General features: G+C 34.4%; 1 protein-coding gene across 7 annotated transcripts in view; it reads left to right on the top strand.

Annotated features, from left to right (window-relative positions):
- GOLGA4 (golgin A4) overlaps positions 1–12,125 on the top strand; it is an 86,279-nt gene that overhangs the window by 65,501 nt on the left and 8,653 nt on the right. For all 7 annotated transcript variants that reach the window (XM_014548410.1, XM_005877077.2, XM_005877076.2 and 4 more), the window contains 4 exons: positions 2,011–2,031; positions 2,214–2,282; positions 5,322–5,397; positions 8,117–8,220. In XM_014548410.1, coding sequence (XP_014403896.1) covers positions 2,011–2,031; positions 2,214–2,282; positions 5,322–5,397; positions 8,117–8,220 — 270 coding nt within the window. The remainder of the gene's footprint in view (positions 1–2,010; positions 2,032–2,213; positions 2,283–5,321; positions 5,398–8,116; positions 8,221–12,125) is intronic.

Genomic DNA, 12,125 nt, shown 5'->3' with positions numbered 1-12,125 from the left:
ACAGCAGAGGAAAGTGAACCCCACAGTCCAGAGGCATAGCTAAAATGCTCTATAGAAAGTGTGATAATTTAAAGTGTTTATATTTTTGTGTTAAAAATTCATGTGAATTTTAATGCTACTCTATAATATAGCTTTGTAGTCACTTAGAACTTTTTTTAGTTATATACCTCTAAGAAAAACAATTCCTGTCCTGGCTGGGTGTCTCTGTTGTTTGGAGTATCTTCTGGTACACCAAAAAGATGTCAGGTTCAATTTCCAGTCAGGGCACATACCCTTTGGGGTATGTATGGGAGGCAACTGATTGCTGTTTCTTTCTCACATCGATGTTTCTGTTTCTCTCTCTAAGTATCAATAAAAACAAATCCTTGAGTGAGTTCTACAAAAAAAAAAAAGCAAAACAAATTCTATTTTTCTCCTTGGTTATTGGGTCAGATACAAATGTAATAGGATTATTTTGAAATATTGGACTGAATTCAAAGAGATCTGGTACTATGTATCAAGGCATTTTTATAATTCCAATCTTTTTTTTTTTTATAAACCTCTCTCGAGGACATGCTTAGAGAGAGGAAGGGAGAAGGAAAGTGAGAAACATCGATCCGCTGTCTCATGCACATGCCCTGACTGTGATTTTGAGCCCACCACCCAGGCATGTCCCCTGACCAGGAATCGAACCTGCAACCTTTTGGTTTACTGGACGATGGTCAACCAACTGAGCCACTCTGGCTGGGCAATCCCTGTCTTTAAGTTAAGTTGATCTATGAAAGATGAGCCATATTTACCCTGTGGCTTCCTGTCCCACTGTGCACCCCAATAAGTGTACACTCACAGGGCATGTGGGCTTGAGTTTGAGAATCCTGTCAGTATACTGTTCTACTTCCGAAAATATTCTCACTCATCCAGTGTGGTCTTTTCATAGCACTGTCCTGAGGGCCTTGAAAAAGTAGGTGGGCACTGTTCATGTGTTCATCGTTGAGAGTTACAGAGAATTCATTACAGAATGTTAGTTACCAGGTAACAATTTTCCAGACACCATTTACATGGATAACCTTCCTAAACTGGAAAGAAGAAGCCTGGATAAAGGGCTTTGCTATTCTGAGCCATTTGGTACCTGTATCTTATTTATTCGCACTGAGCAAGCTGAATGGGCTTTTCTCTGTTTTTTTAATAGCTACTAAGTTGTTTTAGTTGTTTGTGTTTTTTTTTTCCCTACTTGATCATGATGTGAATAAACCAGGTACTATAAAATATTACTTCCTATGAGAAGAATACATGTTCTTTTCCTTGGTATCAAAATAAGTATTCATGTTACATATAGTGACAGTTTGATTTGTGTTGGGATGCCATAGAATATGGAAAGATTATGAGATTAATATTCAGGTTTTCTGAGTCCTTTACCTTGTGTCATAAGAAAGGAGATAAAATAGCCTTAATTTTTATTCCTACTCTTAAGAAACACCTTTTTTTATTTTATTCTTCATAAATTTTTATCCTCTTCCTTCTCAACCATCTTTTGTTGTTTCTATGATATCTTGAATTGCATATGAGTATTGAGTTCAAAGAAAAATAATTTGTGATTATAGCTCAGAGTGGATTCCCATAAATAGTCATTTAGATGTTTCCTTAAAGGGCCTATATGCTTTAAATAGATGTTAATATGTTTAATTTTTACAAATGATATAAACAAATACATGAATATATTCTTGTTGTTAAAGAGTCAGATAATACACCTCCCCTGCCAAGTAATAATCATTGTTAGAAGTTCTGTGAGTGGGCTTTCAGTTTTTTTTCTTGTGTTTACCAATGTTTGTGTATATTCACAATATAATAATTTGTATAGCAAAATAGACCAGGTTTAAAAGTAAATATATAAGGTCATCTCATTAAAATCTGACCACTCTCTTAAGTCTAGAACACTGAATTCTTTTTTCCTTGTAATTTCATATTACTCTATTTTATTGTTTCTTAAAAAATGTCATTGTATACATTCATTTTTTTCTTTTCCATTTTCAGGCAACAATATTGGAGCTACAGGTAAGACTAAATCTTCATTGAATTTCACTGAAGGTAGTGCATTTTCAGGAGCATTCTGTGTTTTAAGTGAAAACATGAAGAGACTATTTTTAATTTTTTAAAATTCCCAAGCAGTACAAAAAAGTGTCTAGACAGTGATGAAGCCCATACATATTTCATATATGATTTTTTTGTTCTTTCAGACACAACTAGCACAGAAGACTAGTCTGATCAGTGACTCAAAGTTGAAAGAGCAGGAGTTCAGAGAACAGGTACAGGTCTAATTGGTGCCTTTTATTTGAACTACCTTCCTTAATTTATGTTAGCATGTACTTGGATCTCTTTTAACTAATTAAAAAAGAACTGATTTAATAGTTGGCTTTGCAATTTTGTTTTACATTTATAGAGGATATTTCTCTAAATTCATGATTATATATACTTAAACAAGAACATTTGCATCTTACTTCTAATGCTTAACATTTTGGATACAAATTTGTGTTTGTTTAATTTGTAATAACTTAAGTTCTGAAAAAGTTATTTTTGCTTTTATCAGAGGGAAAACATACTAACATCAATCTTTATTACTTTTTTCTAGTAGCTAGAGTATCTTGACTTACTATGATTTGCCCACATGTTATCCAGTAATTTGAGTTAAATAGGACCGTGAGTGTACACCTAGAAGGATGCACAGAACATAAAAACACCACTATATGTGTATCTGTGGTGCATGATCTTTAGTGGTCTTTTTCCAAACTGGAGGAATAGTGAGTCAGGTCAGCAGCTAAGTTTGAAAGCTAAATCTCTGAGGATATTCCAGTTTTCTTAAAAATCAAACATATAAAAATCTTGATAATTATTGGAACTAGGTGATGGATGGATATATGGGCATTAATTGTACTATGCTTTCTGTATTGAATATGTTTGAAAATTTTCATAATATACATTTTTAAATTTATAAAGATAGGTACAGTAAGTCATCACTTAACATTTTCAATGGGTTCTCGTGCAACTTTAAGCAAAACGACATTTAGTGAAACCAGTTTTACCATAGGCTGATTAAATAAGAGTTAAGTTGCTGTGGCATATTTCTGATCACAAAAATATTACCAAACTTCTAAAGACCCCAAATACTTCTAATAGTGAAAATTGAAATAAATGTGAGCTATACATATATTTAAGGTAGATTAATAAAAACAAATAAAATCCTTTTCCAACCCTCTTATTCCAGTTCACGGTCGTGGGTGGCTGGAGCCTGTCCAATGTGGGAACCAACCTGGACAGCATGCTCTTCCATCACAGGACACACTCACACCCACACCCATCCTCACTCAGACTGGGACAATGTAGACATTCCTACTGTGCACATCTTTGGGATGTGGGAGGAAACCTAAGTACCCATAGAAAACCCACACAGACATGGAGAGAATATGTAAACTCCACACAGACAATGGGCCCCGCTGGGAATTGAATTTTCCCCCTCATCAATGCTGTAACAAGAAGTTGAATGAAACAACACTATTTGAGGACTAAGTTCCAGTTTTACTTTATTTTTTTCTAGTTCTTAGTGCTATAACTTTTCTCATCTATTCTCAAGTTTATTGCTTTAAATGTCTCTTCTTTACCATCCTCACATCTTCAAACTGTCCTAACATAGCAGTTTTTATATTAGTTATTTTTATAGTGATGAAATACATATAACAGAATTGACCATTTGAACCATTTTTTTTTAAGTCCTGACCTGAGGATATTTTTTCCATTGACTTCTAGAGAGTGGAAAGGAAGGAGGAGGGGGAGAGAGAGATGAGAGAATGTGGGGGTGGGGGAGAGACAAACATCAATGTGAGAGAGACACATCGAAGGTTGCCTCCCGAACTTGCCCCAACAAGGTTTGGGGAACTGATGGAGATACGTGCCATTGACCGGGAATTGAATCCACAACCCTTCGGTCCAAGGGCTGATGCTCTAACCGAGAAAAACTGACCAGGGCCACTTGAACCATTTTTAAAAGCACACAATTTATTGACATTTAGTTCATTCACAACACCATTCATTTCATCACCCCAAAAAGAAGCCCCTTATCCATTGAGCAGTCACTCTTCAGTACCTTCTCCCTCAGCCCCCGGCAACCTCTAATCTGCTTTCTGGGTCTATGGGTTTGCCTGTTCTGACTATTTACTATAAATAAAATCATATAATACATGGTCTTTTTTATCGGGCTTCTTTCAGTTAGCGTGATGTTTTTAAGATTCATCCATGTTGTAGCATGTATCAGTACTACATTCCTTTTTATGGCTGAGTAATATTCTATTGTATAAATATACCACATTTTCTTTATCCATTCATCAGTTGATGGATATTTGGGTGGTTTTACCTTTTGGCTGTTGTGAATATTGCTACTAGAAACATTCTGTACAATTTTTATTTGAACACCTGTTCCCAATTCTTTGGGGTATATTCTCAGGAGTGGAATTGCTAGATCATATGGTTTAACTTTTTGAGGAACCACCAAACTATTTTACTTTCCCACCAATAAAGTATAAGGACTCTAATTTCTCCACATTCTCACAACCAGTTTTTTTTATTATAGCCCTCCTAGTATGAAGTGGTATCTCATTATGGTTTTAATTGGCATTTTCCTGCCCAGGCTGGTGTGCTCAATGGTTAGAGTGTCAGCCCATGCACTGAAGGGTTGCAGGTTCCATCCCTGAGCCCCCACCAGGGCCCCTGCGGAAGGCAGCCAATCGATGTGTCTCTCTCATATCGGTGTTTCTCTCTCTTCTCTCTGTCCCTCTCCCTCCCTCTCTAAAAATCAATGGAAAAATTATCTTCAGGTGAAGCTTAACAACAACAACAACAACAAAATTGGCATTTTTCTAATAGTGTTGAGTATCTTATCATCTGCTGTGTATCTTCTTTAGAGCAAAGTGTATTCAAGTCCTTAGCTCATTTTTTAGTTGGGTTATTTGTTTTTGTTGTTAAGTTTTAAGTGTTTTTTATATATTCTGGATACAAGTCCCTTATCAGATACATGATTTGCAAATATTTTCTCCCATTCTGTAGAATGTCTTTTCCCTTTCTTGATAAGGTTCTTTGAGGCACAAAAGTTTTACTTTTGTTCAAGTCCAATATATATATATTTGTTGTCTGTGCTTTTGGTGTCATATCTAAGAAACCATTTGTATTTTATCTCTCTATATTCTGTTTTTGGGATAAAAAAAATCTAGTGGCTACAGCAGTCTTATTTATGTATTTATTTACATATGGTTTCCATGTGAATTTTATGATGTGATTAAAATATTTGTTATTTTTAGATTCACAATTTAGAAGACCGTTTGAAGAAATATGAAAAGAACGTATATGCAACAACTGTGGGGACACCTTACAAAGGTAAGAATGATCTCTCTCATATGATGTTACCATGTTGTTGGTATATTTATGGATAATTTTATTTTTGTCTTTGCCAATCTAATTTTTTACAACGAATATATTACTTTTGTGATTCACCAATAACAGCTGGTTTTAAGGAAAGAATAGCACAATCTAAAACAAAATTAATGCATACTTGTTGTTTAAAAATTCAAATTCAGTGTAGTATAAGTAAAACTGCAAGTTCCTACTTTATTCTCCATTCTCCAAATGGACCTAGTTGACAATTGATGTATATTTTTCCAGACTCTTCTGTACGTGTGCAAACATTTATGTAATCCACTACATGCAGGCATACACAGTTATATATTTTACATGCTTCTGTTTTTTACTATTACAATGAAGATGTAATTACTAAATTTTAAATCAGGATTTAAGGAGATACAACACAATTTTTAATTAAATAAAATAACGACTTGCTTTGGATTCTTTCTAAAATGCTTTTTAAAAACAAGGGAAAACCAGTTTGGAAGTTTCCTATGGCTCATTGTAGAGAAGACTCCTGCTACAAAGATTAGTTGCTACAGCTAGGTCAGCATATGTGATTTTCAGCATAGAGTTGCTGAGTCAATGCTCAGCAGTGCAGAGAAACAGGACAGCTTCTCTTTGGTAGTTTCAACTTAAGGATTTCATACATAATTTTTTTTCTCAGTTTAAGTTATAAAATGATCATATATAGTTTGTTTAGTAACCCACACATATAGGTATAACACTAAGTGCCAAGCACTGTTATAAGATAGGTTTTATGTGTCAACTCATTTAATCCTCTCAACAACCCAGGTGGTCTGGTTGAATATGCACATTCATCTCTTCACCATGCTGGGTCTTTGAAGAGTAAGAGCAAAATGAGCACCCACCATGCAGGAAAAGTATTAATTGCGTCTCCAGGAAAATAGCTATAAATAAGTAATTTGATGTTTAAAACAATAAAATCAGTTCTTTTCTGAAAAGTGAAAAACATTGTAAACTCTTGCATTTTGTTGATCTAGAGCAGCAATTTTCAACCCATGTGCTGCAAGAATTTTTAAAACATGCAGTACCTGACTATTTTGTCAGGAGCACTTACCTCTTTTCCCTTAGTCTGTCGAATAAAAAAATGACAACAGCCAACACGACAATAGCTGTCCAGTGTGAATGAATCAAAATTATACTCTTTTTTTTTTTTGTCAGATGGGCAAAAATTCTGTGCTGCAGAATTTTAGGAATTAGTTTATGTATGCCATGAGATGAAAAAGGTTGAAAATCACTGATCTAGAAGGATGAAACACATTATTTTTTGAAGAGAAAATAGTGTATTATTTTTTAGTTCTTAGGTAAAGTGTGGTTTGAGGGAATTGGGTCTTCTAAAAATATATACTTTTTAAAAATGAAGGGGTGGTGGGGAGGGGAGCGGCCTAATATATAGTGATGGAAGATGGTTTGACTTTGGGTGGTTGGCACACAGTGCAATATACAGATCTGTGTCATAGAAATGTACACTTGAATCCTATATGATCCTATTAACCAATGTCACCCCCATAAATTTAATTTAAAAAATGAAGTATTCCAAACATACACATCCATGTGATGTAAATATCAAGTAGGAAGACTAGTTAACACCTAGGAAGCTGCCATCTGGAACATTGCCGTACCTCTGAGGCACCTTGTGCTGCTCTGTAATCTCCTATCTCTTTGTTCTTTCTCAAGGGCATGATTGTTACTATATTACAGCATAAGGACATTTTCCCTAGTCTCTGGCTTCTTGATAAAGGTCTTAACATGGGCTTTTACTGTCCAGGCATCCCCACATTCCCATTTGCCTTCCCATTAATTCTGTGGTTTTATTTTCCTGTGTTCCTCTATCCCTGTAGGGATTTCCTATGACCTTAGAATGTTTTCATACAGCATTTAGATGTTCCTTCTAGCATAGTGCCTTTCAGACTATCTAGTGTGCCATACTACTGGAAGTTGATGCAAGTATAGACTTTACATAATGCATAATTATGAATTTATCAGATTAAAGTTTGTCATAGTATGATTTCTTATATCTGAACTATATCTATTCTTTACTTTTAGATTGAAATAGAGCTTAACAAATGAACTATAACTTTTTATGGCAGTTAAGATGTTGAATCAAAATATTTGAAAATCATTATAATGGCATTAATGTTTCATGCATTCTCAAGTTATTTTATTTATCCTGTGTTTCAAAACAGTTTTGAAAACTTGATTTAAACAGTGCTTTTTGGTTTGGAATACTAGGAAAACTAGAATACTATTCTTAGATACTAAACTCTTAATAAAATAAAAGTGATTGTTAATTTTAAATTTTAATCGTCATTGTAGAATATCTGAAGCCAACACATAATACTTCAGGTTTAAAAATTTTTTGTATAGTCTTAAAATTTTCATACCAAAAGAAAGAGGAGGAGGAGATGGAAGAGGAAAAATGTGAGAAATAAGGTTGCTATAATAATTTTTGTTTTATCTTACAAGGGAATAATACCAATTGGAATGCTTCATGTATACACAATACAATACCATGCAATACAATATAATTAATACAAGAATATAATTAATACAAGAATGTGCATCTCTTTGTTCAATTGTGTGTAGGTTTTTGTTTTGTTTTTTTAGTTTTTCTGTTTTCTAAGTTTATCTGGTTTTGTCTTTACAGTTTGACCTGTTTTTTATTTGACAGGTGGCAATTTGTACCGTACTGATGTCTCACTCTTTGGAGAACCTACTGAGTTTGAGTATTTGCGAAAAGTGCTTTTTGAGTATATGATGGGTCGAGAGACTAAGGTATAAATCGTATTTGGCATGTGGTTTAATTTAAAAGGAAATACATTTTTAATATACATATTAATTCCATATGTTTACTGTTAACAGACCATTCATGCTAATAGTGGGTGACAAGTACCTGTGTTATTGCTCTTAATTTACAGAAGTTAATTGGCAGATTTTGCTTATATTTCTTACATTTATAAGATATTAATTTAAAAAATACTGTTGGATGATGTTAAATACTAAAAATTAAGATTTCATTAACTTAATACTTTGTGAAGCATGTGGCTATTTTTATTTTTGACTTAGGATCTTAAAGTTAGAATAACAGATTTCATTTTCAGGGTGACTTAAGGATAGTGTGCAAGTATTGGAAATGATCATAATTAAGAATGACTGCTTAGGGATATTTACAAATATTTTACATTAATCACTTTAAAAAAATCATTCCTTCATATAAGGAATATTGATCATTTAAAAATTACCACATCATATGAGTAATAATGCTTGACTAATTTGTTTTTTAGAATGTTAAATTTATTGTAAGGTCTTTGAGCATATTTATTTCCTCTGTAATGCATTTAAAATAACCTTATATTGGACTTTTGGTAAATATTTCTTGAATTGAATTGAATGCATTTAGGAAAATTTATGAGTCTTTTCTCAAACAAAATTTTCCATTTAAAGCAATTTATTTTTCTGATATTGTTTCAAGTTTTTACTTACGTGAACTTTTACATTGTCTATATACCTTGGCCGAGAATGGAACAATGAGTTTGCTATTCTTAGAAGCAATCAGTGTTTTAATTTATAGGTCTGTGGTGTTTACTGAGTCATAGGTTGCTAAGCCAGTTTAGGGATTGATTTGAAATATATTTAAAAACCTGAAATGTAAGGGCATAAGAAAAACTCTTAAAAAAGAATATTATGAATTTATGGATTGTAGATTCAGCTAAACACTAGGAGTTATAGGGCTGGAAGTCCTCTGAGTCCTTGATACCTATAGAAATCTCATTTCATTGTATCAAATAGTTTCAAATTAAAATAATAACTAGTGTGAGTCTGAAATGTATCACTGGAGGTATATATTAATTCATAGTGATTCAGTGTCTTTGTTTCCTAAGACTTTTTTTTTTTAATTCAAAGCGTAGCTAAAACCAATTTCTCCTTATTAAAACAAAGCTAATGAAATATAACTTTCTCTTATTACGTCTTTATTGGATAGTAGCCTGTGTTTGAGGTGAGGTAGACAGTTTTGTTATTATTGCAGGGAAAGGGGAAAGGCATGTTTTTTTACAAAAAGCTTCTCAGAACTTTAGCAACTTTGGTTCATTTGTGAATTTAAAACTATGATCCCAGTGTTGTGGCTAAATAAACTATTTAGCCTTTTCTTGGTCTGTGCAATGAAGAGACTGACGGCCCCAGCCTATTTCTTTCAGAGGTTGCGAATATATGTGTGATGAAATCTCTACCGCGTTTAAGTCCTGAAGAAAGACCCAGCACAGACATAAGGCATATTCTGGGGCAGGGCCAGTTCAGCCATGTCTAAGCTTGTGTTTTCAGGGCTTTGCAGGTAGTTGTAGATTGTGACTTGGGAGACAGCTGAAAGGGATGGTCTGCTTCATCTAGTACCTGGCTGGGAATCTCTATCGAGGAGTACTCTCTCTACTCTTCATCTTCATCATGCAGGGGGCATTTTTCTAGTCACTAAAAGTGCTGAGTAGTCTGTCATTCTGCATTCACATTTTAGAGGTAAATATTGAAAATTGGTAGTAGATTTTCGACTTAATTTACTGCATATTTATTCAGCACTTACTACCTGCAGCCCTTTGTTTATCGCCAGGATGGATAGGGAGGTGAAATTTGACGACATCCCTAACTTTAAGGAGGTTGCCATATACAGATGCTCCTTGACTTATGGTTACTTCCTGATAAATTGTCACAAGTCAAAAATATCATGTCTAAAATGCATTTAAGACACCTAACCTACTGAATATCATAGCAACATGCGCAGAGCATTTACATTAGCCTACAGTTGGGCAGAATCATCTAACACAAAGTCTATTTTATAATAAAGTGTTGAATATTTGATGTTATTATGCATGTTGCTTTTACACCATCATAAAGTTGAAAAATTTAGGTCGAATCATTATAAGTCAGGGACCGTCAGTCCTAGGAAAGGGGAGCTGTTCTCAGTGAAGCATAATGTAATGCAGAATGAGATAAGCACAGTGTGGGAAGGCCAAGGAAAATGTCATGGAGAAGCAGGTGTGCCTACTGGGCTTTAAACGGTGGCTTAGATTTTGATAGATGAGCTCAGAGAGGAGGGAAAATCTAGACAGGATGTCCAAGGCAGGAAATTGAGGGTGGGTTTTGGCAAACATGTAGTCTGGTCCAACTAAAACACTGGATCTGTGAGGTGGAAGTGATCTGCTTAAGGCTGCCCAGTGTGGAGGGCCTGGAATGCTTTCAGATTTTACCTGGAGGTATTGGGGGGTAGCCCTGGAAATTTTTGAGTCGGGGTTGACAAGATCAAAGTTGTTTTAGACATCTTTTTGGCCCATTTTTCTAATTTTTACACATTAATAAAGAATTTGAAATGGAGACCAGATTATGGCTTTAGAATAAACCAGGAGAACCTCTGGTTTATTGCAGTGGCCTCTGCAATTTGATTTTCATCTGCAGTTGTTTCTTGTCTAGCAGGATCTGTCTGTCACCCCACTTGTTTCTTCATCTGCCTTTGCACACAGTGTCTCTAATTTCATGAGGCAGGTGATTTTTTTAAGACCACATGTAAGACACACTTTCTTATAGTATGAAGTTAAGTATGCTCCCTCTTTCTTCTGTTGTTACACCTTCTTTTTCTTGGGTTTGATCCTTTGTGCTACTATTGATACTAAAATTCAACCTGTTCTCCTTTTCAATAGAATTTGTTTCTCATTGTAACTTTTATTGGAGTCCTCCCTAAAGCAAACCTGGCTAGAGGCCACTTCCAAACCAGGTGGCTCATTTGAACTTTACTCCCACGGCCTGAGGATACTGTACAGAGAGTAGATAGTTGGGCTTCTTTCCCGAGGTATGGCAGAGAGGTGGGCTTCTCCAGTAGTGTTTTCTGGCTTGAAGGGAAGAGCTTGAAGCCTTTATTGGGTGATCAGCTGCAAATTCTGAGGAAATTGCTGACAAATTTAGAGGCGGATTTCCCATTTCCCAATACTTAGAAAGCGAAAGCTTTTTTATTTTTTTGACAGACATGCTTGTGTATCCTTGTATATGTGGTTTCATAATGAATATAAATGGACTTTTGGGTACTTTGAACTTCATAAGCTATTGAAATTAAAGAAATTCTTGTAACTGTAATTCCTGAATTTAAAATTTTTATTACTTCTTAAAAACAGCCTTCATAGTTAATATACCAGAAAACATTTAAAATTGCTTCAGAGTGTTAATAAAAAGAATATTGAAATAGTTACTACTTAATATTTCTCTTGCCATTTCCTGCCACATTTATGCTTCGTGTCTAGACTTCAGTTTACCAATATAATTTAAAGGATGAGGATTTTTGTAAAATGCCTTTGGAATTCTCCAAGAACTAAGTTGTTTGAAGTGGTATTTTTTTTATATCATCAAAATGGCAGAGGCAAAATAAAAAGAAAGAAGGAGGCTGAAACTAAAATATTGCTGTGTTGGGGTTTGTGTTATTAGTTGATCTCTTAGTTGAAATAAGTATTAGAAATATGTAAAGTGCCTTGTCTAGACTTTAGCACATAATAGGAAGTTTTAAAATGTTAGTTTCTTTCCTTCCTGGAAATAATTATACTTTTTTTGTAATGATGTGAGTTTCCAAAATTTTTGGTTAATTCCATTACGTCATCTTTTCCTCAGTGAAATCTAGTCTATCTCCTCCACCCCCAACCTCCCCCTGT

This window comes from Myotis brandtii, unplaced genomic scaffold, assembly GCF_000412655.1.
Source record: "Myotis brandtii unplaced genomic scaffold, ASM41265v1 scaffold506, whole genome shotgun sequence".
NCBI lineage: Eukaryota > Metazoa > Chordata > Mammalia > Chiroptera > Vespertilionidae > Myotis > Myotis brandtii.
This window is presented reverse-complemented; position numbering and strand designations above follow the sequence as displayed.